At 45.0% G+C, this 13,524-nt stretch overlaps 1 protein-coding gene across 6 annotated transcripts; it reads right to left on the bottom strand.

The window, feature by feature from the left end:
- Window positions 1–1,834: 1,834 nt before the first annotated feature.
- LOC111597260 (brefeldin A-inhibited guanine nucleotide-exchange protein 3) lies at window positions 1,835–12,909 on the bottom strand. Of its 6 annotated transcripts, none has more exons than XM_023311865.2 (9): window positions 12,587–12,909; window positions 11,672–12,043; window positions 10,643–10,776; window positions 9,141–9,784; window positions 8,757–9,077; window positions 7,430–8,690; window positions 7,002–7,369; window positions 6,276–6,717; window positions 1,835–6,205 (listed from the first exon to the last, which is right to left on the bottom strand). In XM_023311865.2, the coding sequence occupies exons 2-9, from the start codon at window positions 11,754–11,756 to the stop codon at window positions 3,278–3,280; spliced, it is 6,183 nt and encodes a 2,060-aa protein (XP_023167633.2). In that variant the 5' UTR covers window positions 11,757–12,043; window positions 12,587–12,909; the 3' UTR covers window positions 1,835–3,277. The 6 variants fall into 6 exon arrangements, with proteins under 6 accessions (XP_023167633.2, XP_023167632.2, XP_023167638.2 ...); XM_023311864.2 differs by having other exon boundaries at window positions 12,688–12,909; XM_023311870.2 differs by having other exon boundaries at window positions 6,276–6,702; window positions 12,688–12,909.
- Window positions 12,910–13,524: the final 615 nt, after the last annotated feature.

Here is a 13,524-nt window from a genome sequence, read left to right as displayed (position 1 = left end):
AAAGAGATAACGATATATTTTCAAATTCTGTAAATGGCTTTTTCCATGTATCGATTAATCGATAGCTCGTTGAAAAGTGCTGCCACTCGAGCAGTTGCCATTCTAGTGATGTGAGCTGTGCTAGTTATAAAAGTGCGCGCGCAGTTTTACTGAATTTGAAAATTGAAAGACGTTGATGTGTTTTAGTAAAGTTGCGAAAGCGTTGTTTAATTTTGTATTTTTCATTCATATTACAAATGGACTCTTCAAGAGTAGAAGTTCATACATAGTTTGCAATTCAATTATTTCGCTATGCCCCATTTCTCGTATCTCATTTCAATTTTGTTGTTTGTGTCATACTCTTCGCACTTAAATACAATTAGTTTTAGTTACAAGTTAGATAGAAAGAGAGTGTTTGAAAGAGAGATGGGCAAGTATGTAAATAATATAAGAAGCGAAAAATATATAGTCGTTTATATATATATATAGTACTCGTAAATATGTACGTTTAGATTTGTAGCGCTGTAGCTAATATATATATATATATGTATATATATATATATATATATATATATGCATATAGATATAAATATATATATATCTATATATATATATATTTATATATATATAGTCTTCTGTATAGTTGTCAGATATATATAAAAATGATTTCTTTTTCGTTTCTCTTTCTTTTTCGTTTTTCGTTTTGACATTTACAATATAGAGTATATATTCAAGAGGCAACTATAATACATATACGTACATTTAGGGAGAGATATAGCAATGTTCACACATATATATATTTATGTAGCTATATATCTCTTTAGCTCTTTTTAAATACGCATATCTGTATATATATAATGCTATGCTATAGTATGGCTATATGTATTTGAATATAGGGTCCTTCATAAGCTGCGCGTAAACGAACTTTAAAGCTAAGTTTTGAACGGAGGCTAAGAAGCGACGACGACGACGGCGATTAGTGCAAAAGTGTATTGAGAATTGTTGTAAGGTTTGTGTTTCTCTTAGGTACGCACACTGGTACAAAATGTATGCTAGTTTAAAGGCAGCGCGGGACTACGGTTCACATACAAGTATACACACATACACACATATACATACATATACTATATATTTGGAATATATCTACGAGGGTATTCAATGAAGTGTGTTGACTTTACATAAACTATATAAATAACTATTTAGATAAATAAATGTTAGTTTCATTTTATATCTTCTTCATCTTCCACGTTACAGAATACCCTCGTTTATATTATATATTTTGCTCATATATATATGTATACCAGTATGTGAAGTGTATGCATAAAATACTTTAGGCTTTATAAGTATATGTGTGTGTTGTGCTTGGCTGTGTGTGTGTGTATGTGTTTGACTAATATTTAATGGTGGTAATCGTGGATTAATGGGCGGCACTGATTTTGTGTTAGTTAACATTCGCTATATGTTTACTTTTATAATACATACACTTATATGTATATGTGGTGTATATATATAATAGATAATACATTTTCATAGATGTATATATATATATGGATAATTTTGTTTAGGCAAATTATTAGCTATAATACAGTTTACATTTAGTTCTCTTTATATATGTCTATAACATTGAGCTGAAGTCCGATTTTATATATAGATCTTTAGTTTCTTTAAGATTTTTGCTTTATAGAGCATACAGTTATCTCCTTATATATGTTCAGAGATCGCTTAGTTAACGTTAATTTCGAAAATATACAGGCTATACAGAAGTTGTTCAAGCGGCTCTTAGGCTAAGATATATTATAGGTTTCACATCGCTTATATAATATATATATTATATATGTATGTATATATAGGCTGGCATATAGTTTTGAATCAATTATGGCGCTACGCTCTACGCTTAAAGGCCATCAAAAATAATTTTTGTTTTTTTTTTTTAGTTTAAGTTTTAGTTTAGTTCCTCTCATTTCAATTTGTTTGGTTTTTAGGTTAGCTACTTAGGCACAACACATAATAGCGATCGATGATATATAGTACACATGTTCCACTATTATAAAAGAATTTACTTTGCTTTGGTTTTTGTTTCTTTTCTGTTTTGATTTCTCTATTCGTAACGGAAAAGACTCCTAGACTCTAAAAAGAGCGCCTAAAATAAACTTAGCAATAAAGAGAGAGAGAGAGAGAGAACTTTACAGTGGTGCACATACAAGAGAGAAAGTGTGAGAGAGAGAGGGGAAGAGAGAAAGTCTATGACTATAATGGAATTAATGGGTAAACGTGCTGTGGGGCTGTTGAAATTGTGGTTCAAAAAGGGTTTTTTTTGCTAAATAGTTACAATGTACAAGACTACGTTGCTTACGTTGCTGCATCTTCTTCTTCTTTGGTTTTACTACAATTTACATTGGAAGTTATCTTCTGTTCTTCGTTAAATAATACTTATTCTCCTTCTTCTTCTTCTTGTTATTGCAGCATTCGAATTGTACTTTCGTTCAGTTTTTCTTTTTGTGCCTTTTCATGTTGAGCTTTTACTTTGAAATGGTTTTGCCTGCTGTGGAAGGAGCGAGATAGGTTTGGTTGGCGTGTGTGAGTGCGTGTGTCAGAGAGCAAGAGCGAGAGAGAGAGAGACAGATAGAGAGCGTGCGTCGTAAAACGTAGCCTTAATTAACATTATGCAAAAGCCACACAGCTGATCGACAAGAAACAACATTCAACTGTCGTTGAGGTTAAGTTGAACTTGAGCTCGTTTAAACCTAGGTTAAGTTGAATGCAATTGAAGCTAGTGTAAACTGAGCTGATTTGGACTGAACTAAGCTGATCTAAACTTGAGTTCAGTTTGAATTATGGTTAGGTTCAGAGCTTATTTCAAAGGGAGTTAGATCGCAATAACTTTAGACCTAATTGAGCTTAGGTTAGGTTAATTCCAATTGAACTTAGATGAGTTTGAGTTTACATTTACGTTAGGGTAGAATGAAGTTGGTTTAAACTCAGTTTAAAGCAAACTTAGGTTAGGCTGAAACAATAATTTATAATAATAAGAAACATTAAGCTTGCGTGAATGTTATATATAGATTCGATTGAACTGAGGCAGGGTCTTGGAGTGGGAGGATATGGGTTAGTGAATACATGAGTGCTGCCACTCAAAGATACAGAAAGAGAGGGGGGGGGGGGTGAGAGTGAGTGAGTGAGAGATACAGAGAGAGACAGAGTCAGAGTTAGAGAGTGAGAATAGGTGCGTGAACCTGGGAGCGTGTAGAGGCATGTTTAGCTGCGTCTACAGATCAAAATAAAACTCAACAAGCATTGCCTAAAATTGGTTGACCTTCAGCTCGTTGCCCTGCAGCTGGACGAGACGAAACGCCTCCCTTATTGTGGGCGTCATTAGCAATTTCAGGTTCTCCTCGGCCTCGTTGGGCAGGGAGCGCAACAGTTCCATGGAGGCGACCACGAGCTGAGCGAGCGCCGCACGTTTATAGTTCGAATCCTTAAGGATGCTCGTCGCACGCTGCTGTTCGATCTCTGGAGATATGGACTCGGCCTCCGTTTTGGCCGCCTGGCGATTCGTGTCGAACGGATTGCTGCGACACTTCGGCTGGAATTCGCTTATTAACGTGGTCATTGTCACATTCTCCTCCTCCAGCTGAACGCATTTGCTGGGCGATGTGGAATTGGGGCGTCCGTTGCAGGTGGCATCATTGCCCAGATCCGTGTGATTGTTGGCGCTGCTGCTGGCCGCATCTCCATTGCCATTGAGGGCAATGCACATGGACTTGGCCGCGGCCAGATGCATGGGCAGCTTCTGCTGCTGGTTGCGCAGTTTGCCATTCTCGATGTCATGCAGAGCCGAGTTGCTCAAGTAGAGTTCACAGACCAGATTCCAGGCGTCCTGCAGACAGAACAGATAACGCACAAAGTTCTCCTTCTTCTTGACCGTGGTGGTGTTCAGCCTTGAGCACGATTCCAAAATGAAGTTCAGGTCCTCAGCGCCCAAATTGTAAACCACAATATCATTCAAATGCGAATCGACCAGCGCTATGTAGTAGATCATCCAGGAGGAGGTCATCTGCTTGTACAAATTGGCCGCATACTCAATATTCGAGACCTTTTGCATGAGAAACTTCAGTCCGGGACGCGAATCGAACTCCAAAGCGGACATCAAATACTGTTTGACGCAACGCAGCAGAATCTCCTTCGAGCGGAAATCCAGATCGTAATCGTGACTGGGCGTCGACGCGGAAGCGGCATAATTGTCAAAGATGCAAGTGGACACCGCCTGTGGCACGCACTTGAGGCGAGATAGCAACAACTTGGCCACCAGCTGCAGCAGCATCTGATTGGCCAGCAGACCCACAACCAGGTTCTTGAAGGGTATGCGTATGACGAAATTATCCAGATTGGAATTGAAGCCATTGTTAAGTGGATACAGCAGAAAGGAATAGCTGCGATCATCGGACAACTGTGCCGATCCTGAGCCAGAACTCTTGATTTGAGTGGCTGTTGTTGAAGTCGGCGTTGTCGCCTGGCCGGGACCTTGGCTCTGGTTGGGCTCACGCTGATTGTCGGAGAGGAAGACCTGCTGGGCCAGTGCATAGATGCGTGCCAGCTCCTCCAAAGTGCTATCTCGACGAGCTGCCACCTTGACATTGGCGCAATCGCCATAGAAACTATTCGACTTCTCGTGAAACGCAAAGGAGAGCTGGCGCAGCGGTGCTATTGTCACCGTACAGGCGCGATGTATGGCCGAGCAGGCGATCATCCATTGGGATTCGTTGAAGAGCATGCCTGTGGAGAGAATGACATGCTTTAGACAGGACACCGAGATCCTTGCAATCGCCTCCTGTGACTGGGCCGCACACTCGATCAGGACGAGCAGCAGCTGCTTCAGTGCCAACGTCGCTGAGCCCGATATCTTTGTGGGTGACTCGATCAGATTGTGATTGACATTGAGATTTGGAGGATTTGTGGAGTTGCTGTTGCTGCTATTATTGTGCTCATCGCTCGCCGAACTGGAGCAGCTGTCATACTGTGTGCCGCCCGCATGTTGCTGCCCGTCCGTTGCTGCTGGCAGTTGCTCCGTTACGAACTTCAGCTTCGAGTAGATCAGATTATCGGCGGGATGAACGATCTGGGCGAGGCGCGTCTTAGTGCTGGCGCCCAAGCGCCGCTGCTCCGGCACCGATTTCTCAATGAACTCCACAACCAGATCCGTGGTCATGCAGCAGCAGTGCTTGAAGTTCTTCTCAATCAGCTGCCAGCTGGTCGCCGTCTTGTTAATGTAACGCAACCAATCCTGTATCATGGGTATGAGGAGATGATTGATGCAGTAGAAACCGAAATCAATGCCCGGCGTGGACATTAGATTCTTGAAGAGCTTGAAGATGGTTTGCAGGATGGGCGCCTGATGCGAATAGGGGCAGACAATCAACGAGTTGGTCAGGCCGTCGAGCAGCAGGAACCACACCTTCAACACACCCGACGGCTTGTCCATTTCATCGATCTTCACAATCGTGTCCTTGTCGATGTGCAGCGATCTATAGGATATCATATATTGTTCGTTCTTCGTTTGCAGATAATCGTTGCCGAAGTATGTGAAGTTCTCCATGGAGCTGGGTATGTTGGCGTCTATGATATGCGTATACGAGATGCCCTTGATCTTGTACGTCGAGTGGAAGTTCGGGCACTTGGGCATGCTGTACATGAAGCCCAATATACTGGAGCAGCGCTCAAGGAAACGTAGTGTTTCGTGCAGAAAATCTGTTGGTCGGAACGTATTGTCGTTGTCCTCGCCACAAGCATTATTATTGGATCCGGAGTTGCCTGCGCCGCTATTGCCAGAGATTTCCAAATAGGACAACAGACACAGTATGCAATCCAAGCCCGCATTGGCAAACACCAGCGTATTGTCCGAGTCGAGGAAGACGCGAAAGATGTCGATGATATTGCTCATGTTTAGCATGCGGCTGCGGGCATTCCGCAGCGTTCCAAAGAGCGGCCGCCAGCCGGAACGAATTTCGGTGCGATGCGCCTCCACGATCTCATACAAACAGGCAACAATCTGATCCTGCACGTCCACATCGCAGGTGTCCATGCTCAGGAGGTTCTCGAAGGGCTTCAGTAGCGCCTCATTGAAATGGAAATAAGGCAGCTCCGATTGCTCCACCAGCAGAGCCGTGATTATATCGTGTATATACTCAATGGCTCGCTTCGATATCATTCGATCCCGGTGACAGGCGGCCTGAAAGTGAATCACAATTGAAGAGTTCATTTTCGATAGGATGTACATCTTAAATGCAGTATTCACTTACGTCCATTAGATGCGGTCCTGTGATGGCCCACACTTTGAGCACGTGCAGCAGCGGCCGCGAGCTGCGGAACACTTTAAGCGTTACATCGCCGATGCGGTGCAGTAGCAGGGACATGGGCAGCGAGTCGATCTTCTTCCAGCCCTTGCTCGGCCACCAGATGCGCGTGCCACCGCCCTTGCGTGCCACCTGGCTCTTGTAGAGCTGATCGCGCGAGGCGCGGCACAAATGCTTCAGGAACTGGCACAGCGACGGCAGGCTGAGACGCTCGGCCGCATCGCTGAATAGGTTCTCGGCCTGGTGGGACAGGGCGCAAAGCACCTTCGAGGTATCGCTCTGGCTCAGCAGCACAGTCTCGTTGGTGCCCGAGTATACCTTTAGGATAGACGTGATATTCGTATTGGGACTTTGCAGCGGCGCCTGCAAAAAGCTATAGACATCCACGCTGTAAAAGATAGATCAACTTAGTTTTAAGGGTCTTAAGTGCCTATAGCGTCTGACTGCATGAGTTGGCTTGGTTTGGAGATTGTCCTGCCTTGACTGTCCCTCTAGGGCCCTCTCTTCTTCCCCCTTTCTCTCTTTCTCCCCTATTTCATACATATTCCTATATTCTCCTCTCCTCCTCCAGATCTCTCACCCTATCGCTCCTCTCTGTCCGTATCTCTTTGGCCTCTCACTACCTCCAAACGCACCTTATTACTGGCATATCTGGCATATCGCAGTACTCACCACGTTTCGTCATCGTCGATGGGGATCGAGGACAGATTGAGTTTATCCTGAGCATTGCCGTTGCTTAGCTTTTCGCCCGTCTCCAGATCGCGCCGACTGCTGCCCGGCGACGCAGCTATTGAGGGATTCTGCATACTGAAGATCTCATGTTCCAGCTGGCTGACATGGCGACAGACGGCGAAGATACTCTGCCAGCAGTCGGCGCTGTAGCTGCCCAAATTCAAGCCGCCCGTGAGAACGACGTCCATCGACATGGCCTGGCTGGCCGAGATGCGCGGCCCACTCGTCTGGCAGACGTTGGAGGCCAAGAGATTGAGTATTTTCCCAGCCAAATGCTGCAAATTGAGGCTGTTACTCAGGGTGGCAGCCTATACAGATTGTTAATAGATTAGCTAGATATATAGATATGATATGATCGGATGCCTCACCGAATGAAGTCCGTCCAGGCACATGGCATAGAGCGCCTCACCATTGGACTTGTTTGTTTTGGCCTTGACGCGCAGCGTGCGCTTGGAGAGCGCCACCAGCTTGTTGGAGGCGGTGCTCTGCAGATCTCCCAGCCCGGAGCTGAGCACAATGACCATCGAGTCCCAGCAGCACGTGAGCAGACGACGGCACAGTTTCTTTGCCGCTTCGCGGCGTTTATCGTGCTGTTCGTCATCGCTGTGCTTCACTGTCGCCGTCTGCAATCGCTGCCATTCGGATAGCATTTGTGTGCTGGCCAAGCCGCCGGCATCGCAAAGCATATCGACCAGAGCACAACGTGGTCCACTACCTTCCAGCTGCTGCCGTGTCATGGCCTCCAAAATATTGGAAATTATAACTGATTGATAGAGTTCGCATAGCCAGGGTGAGGAGAGGTAGACAAGTACGCCCGTATTCTGCACGGAGGTAACGAATTGCTGCTCTGACATGGGCACCAATATGCTCTCCTTCACCGAATGCTGGTCGTAGTAGCCGGCGCGCATTAGCTGCAGGCTCAGCAGCAACGAGGAGTAGATGGCCAGGTATATACCATCCGCATTGATGGCTGTTAAATTGTAATCGAAATCGGAAAAGTTCATGCTGTTCTCCTGGCACACAGCTGACGCGAACTCCTGCATTGCCTCATCCAGCTCGACGCAGCTGCGCAAGCGCAGCAGCTTCGGCACTAAGTCCTGCCGCAAAGCCTTTGCGAAGTCTCGCGCGTGCTGTCGATCATTATCGCTGTCTGTTCGAATGGGCATGACGGGCGCCTCCAAGTGGGAATAGGGCCAGCGATTCTCTACACGCGATGTCTCGTCGCTGGAGCTGCTCGGTTCATCGTCCTCCGGTCCCTCCGTATCGCCAGAGCCATTCGAGGCAGCATCCTGCTCATGCGGCTGCTCACATTCGCTTTCCGAACCGGACGATGTCTCGAACACGTTTTGCCGGAACTCAACAATCGCATCCCGGTATGGTGCCGGCAGCCTTGCCATGCTCTGATATGTCAACGGGCCGGAGTAGTCCGCATCCTTGAGCAGTTCGTGCCGTGCATTAACCACCTGCACGATCTGATCACTGATCATGGACTCGGTCAATTCGCCGCTGCATAGGACCTGCAGGCTATCCAGCAAGGCGACCATGCATTCCACGCTCGCCTGCAAGCTAGCCTCTGTGGCGCTGCCTGCACTGGCGCCATAGGCGCACTCCTCCATGGCATCCACCAGGCTGCGAGTAGAGAAAAGTTTTAATTATTATCAATACGAATCGTTTCGAATCGTCTAATTTGCATACAGTCGAAAGAGCGCCATCTCGTCGCTGCAGCCCTGCGCCGTGTTCTTGTCCACATAGAGTATGACCGCCAGATCGATGAGGCGTTCCGGACTTTTAAAGATCTCGCGCACACAGCGCAACGGCTCGGTGCGATTCAGCGGCGCCGGCAGCAATACCATGCGATGGAACAGAGCCTCCAACATTGGCCGCAGCGAGCCGTGTGCGCCGGCGATGCGCAGCAACTGGATCGCTGTCAAGTAGACGCAACGAGCCTGCGGCCCATCCAAGCCAGGTCCAGTGAAAAAGCCGCGCGCCTCGTTCTCAATCATGTGCAGAGCGTCTCTGTTCAGGCAGAAGATGTAGATATAATTCATATAGCTCCACGTTCATAGCTCCATCACTTACTTGTAGGTAAACTTTTTGTCTAGATTAATGCGACCCGGCGAGCCGAGCGCCGCGGCCAATGTTGGACAGAACTTTTGCCAGAGGAACGAGGTGAAGTGCGGATTGGCATGCACATTGCGTGGCAGCGCCGAGCTGAGTGTCAGGATGCATTCGGTTAGATATAGCGAACTGGGATTCTCACACTTCTTGTTCGGCGATGCATTGTTAACATTCGGCTCCACCAGGCGACTGCAGAGCCACTGCATCACGGGTATGACCTCATTGTAGACGGCCGACGCCTGCGTTTGGGTCATCAGGCCAGCGGGCGCTGTCTTCTTTACCTCCTCGGCCTCCTCGATGAGAAAGGCGCAAAATGTGCGCAAACACTGCGAAGCGGCGGCCAGCGAGGCCGCCTTGATTGCCCGCGAGCCGAGCTCCCAGCATTCGCCGCAACGCGAGAGTATCTCGATGAGCAGTCGCCCGTTCAACGTGCAGGCCGGCGAGCAGGCCATGGCCAGGAACAGGCGCAATACATTCACCACGGTATCCTCGCTGCTTGTCGATGGCAAAATGCCATTCGTGGCACGCAACAGCTGCGAGGGTAGCCACACAGAATCATCCTCCGGCTCCAGGCCAATGTAGAAGCGTTCATCCTTGATGACGCGCTGTGGGATGCATGAATACAAAAACCAGATTAATGAACGACACGATATAATAGCTGTAAGACTCACAAAAGTATGCTACGAAAGATAGCAAACTAATACAAGAGCTATTCCTTGTTTATCTAACTGTTAGCCAAGTTTCCCACTGAAGTTTTTCCATTTCCCACTTAGAACTGAATCTTTCCAAACTGTTTCAATACAGTTCTGTTCCAAGCCTTTCCATTTCACTTCAAGAAATGTCCTTAATTAATTCAAGTGCAGCTCAGAAGCCCCCTTCGTCCATCGAAATGATTTAAAAAGTCTTGAGAATTTCGTTGCTGTATTTTAGCCCCACCTCGCTGCAAGCGACATTTCTTAATTATTTTAAGTGTAGCTCTTGGAGCAATGGCAATCGCAATCATAAATAGTAAAGCAATATTTCTTAGGAGTTTGTCCTTTGTTCATTATTTTAAGTGCAATTCTCAATACTTTTCAAGCTTGCTTTAAAATTGATTGAGAATTGCGTGAGATGCAGTTGTTAGCCTTGGCCTCAAAATTATACAATTTCCATTGATGGAATTATGCGATAGGAAGGCAGGACTGGCACTAGGTCCGTCCATCCGGTCGTCCGTCCTTCCGTCCGTCCGTCTGGTTGTCGGCAATTAGCTAAACTCATTTCACAATTTTCGCAATTTCGTGTCTGTCGTCAGTCTGAACGTATCCGGTACGGAAAGGAAAACGGGCGGACAATTGCCTAGAAACCCGTTCGATAATTGACTCGTCCGCCTCTGTGTTGCTCTTTGTTCATAGAGAATTTCTTGCTTTTGTGTGTGTACTTTTTCTTTTTCCTTTTCTTCTTCTTTTTCTTTGTTTTGTACTTACATGCAGGCCATTAAGGCCCATTGTGATGAACTTTGGCCGCTTCGTGTCCAAGGCCATTTGCAATGCCGTGAAGCAGACGGAGCGCAGCTCGTGCGACGGATCCCTGTGTATGCCATGCTGTCGATAAAGTTTATCTGCGAAATACATAAATGGTCAAACGAAATCGAAACGTTCCAAGTCGCTTATCAGCATAAAACGCTGTGCGTTATGACCAGGCTAACAATTACGCGTGCCAATGGAACCAACCAGAGGCAACTAGCCACATATTGCTGCCGCCGCGGTCAAATACAAAAACATTAAACAGCAACAAACAAAAACAAACAATGGGATAAATAGTGTTCTCCAATGTGCACGACTTGGCAATACTCTGTATGCGTTATGACTAGGCTAGCAATTTGGTCAAAATGGCGGAATGAATGCAAGCAGGGGAAACTAGCCACAAATTGTTGCCTACTTTCCTGCCGCTGCGGTGAAAGATAAGGTCTGTGAACAGCAAAAATAACAATAAGTCGATTGTGAGCGACTAATTTATACCCTGGAGCTAGCTTGGTGTTGCTCCAACATATAGCTGCTTAATAAGCGGTAGCTTATGGAATGGAACCTTAGCTTGGTTCCAATTCTTGAATTTAATTTAATAACAACTTTAGGTAACTTGACTTTTTATTTTGTTCTATTTCAAATATCTACACAGCCGTAAATATTTCCGTTTTTCATACCGCTTTCATTTGCTGCAGGATATAAAAACAAAGGAAATGCCAGCGGATGTGCAAAAGGGCGGACACGCCAACAACAACAACAATAATAATGAGTAGCAAACGAAGAGGAAGCACAGCAAAAGCAACAACTCCAAAAGAGGAAATTACGTTCTTGCATGTTTTCAAAGCGCCTTTACCGTTGCCGTTGCCGTTGCCATTGTCGTTGACTTTTATTGTTGTGGTTGTTGTTGTTATCGCAAAACTTTCACACGCACACAAACACAGACACACACGCGCGTAAAAATGAAGAACATATGTATATGCAAGCATTTACCGTAAGCAATTTGCGCCGTTTGTCGCAGCGCGTTGTGCTTGGTACCCGTTGACTCCTTGATAATTAGCAGAAAAAGGTCTTCCATATTGCACACACACACATGCAACTCTTCGCTTTGTGTACTCTGCCTATCTCTTTCTCTCTCTGCCTCACTCGCTTTTTGTCACTGGTTTCGTCTGTCACTTGGCGCTGTTGCTCGCGTCTTTAGCTGTTAATGTTTGTGTCGTTGTTGTTATTATTGTTGTTGCCTCTGTACGCCTTCTTCGCCTTTGGTTCTTCTGCTGCTGTTGTTGCTCAGTTGTAAAAGCGAATGGCAGGCGCGAACGATTCCCCTATGCATGTCATCAACATCAACTCAATTAGCGCCAGCGCCTGTTCAAAAATTTAAAATGACAGAAAACAAAGAATGGTAATAAGATTGGAATAAAATCAATAAAAATGTAACTAAAACGAAGTGCATTACAACGGCATATTGCGACCATATTGTTTATACTGCCGACAAACCTCCATATGTCAATGGGCACGATTTTTTGCGTGTTCTGCTGTTGCTCCTGGCGACCACTTGCAATTCTCAACATGACTCACACGCCCACTTGAGCGATAACAAAACAAAAACAAAAAGACAAAAAGAATGAAAGAGTGGAAACTTTGCTCTTGCATTTTGCACCTTCAAAAAAGTTCAAAGAGTGTGTATCCGTTTTCCTTGAAAAACTGTTCATACATTAAATGGCGTATACACCGACATACATATACACACACATAAACACACACGCACACACCACATGTACGTGCACTGCTGCAACGTACAGGATTTAAATTTGAATGTCCCTTTTTTATTCCATATGTCATACACACACCAACACAATCACTTTCAAATGCTTTCTAAGTTTTAGCTTTTGTGGTTCTTCCTTTTACCAGTTCGGTTATTGTTCAACTCTTCTCTACCACTTGTGGTTTTTCAACACTTTTCCTATCCCTTTTTTTCGTTTTTGCTTATCTTTTTTTGTGTTTCTTACAAAAAGCGTTGCAATTGTCGTTGACTGTTTGCTGTGCGACAAATGCTGACAGCAACTGAAACTGAAAACAATTTCTTTTTACGCTGCTGCTACTTCTGCTGACGTACAATACATGCACACACTGAAGCATACGTATGACACACGTATTTTCAGAAAGACCGTTACTTGCGCATGCGGCATAAGAATTATACGGGCGCTCTCACATGGCTCAAAATGTAAGGTTATATATGCTCCCTGCGAATTATTTAAAGATGTAAGCGTCATATTATTTTATGGTTTCTTATGTAGCTAGTTGTTTGTATGATTTGTTATGAATACATTTATTTCGCATGCTTTTTTCAGAGGTATCAACATATGTATATCTTATAAACCTCTTCGTAGCATATCGGTCGTCGTTCTGACGTCACATTGATGAGCATAAACAGCAGCGCACAATGTGCACCGTTATATTGCCAACAGCTGATTTGTCGACATGTCAATCTCATTGAAAAATCAATATCATTAAACTTATACAAAGAAACCTAGACCAATACAACCAAATTTTACCAAAACTACCAAAAACTTAAGGAAAGATTCTAACTTGACATCTCGTTAAGTTTCTGCAATAGCCACCCCCACATGGCAACCCTGACCAGCAACACCAGGGCCACCGCCACAGGTGGTTGCACCAACTGCTGAGCGCGCAGGTAAATGCGCACGCCTTTTGGCATCTGATTGCAATTATTGAATTGTATATATTTCGAATTGATTTAAAATAGTTTAACTGGCATTTAAAATTACAAAAATATTAAATACAATCGAATTTGCAAATGCTAAATAAATATGCAAAAAAAAAAA

This window comes from Drosophila hydei, unplaced genomic scaffold (assembly GCF_003285905.1).
Source record: "Drosophila hydei strain 15085-1641.00,03,60 unplaced genomic scaffold, DhydRS2 tig00000413-arrow-arrow-pilon, whole genome shotgun sequence".
Classification (NCBI taxonomy): Eukaryota; Metazoa; Arthropoda; class Insecta; order Diptera; family Drosophilidae; genus Drosophila; species Drosophila hydei.
Note: the sequence above shows the minus strand (reverse complement) of the source record. Positions and strands in the feature narration are given on the sequence as shown.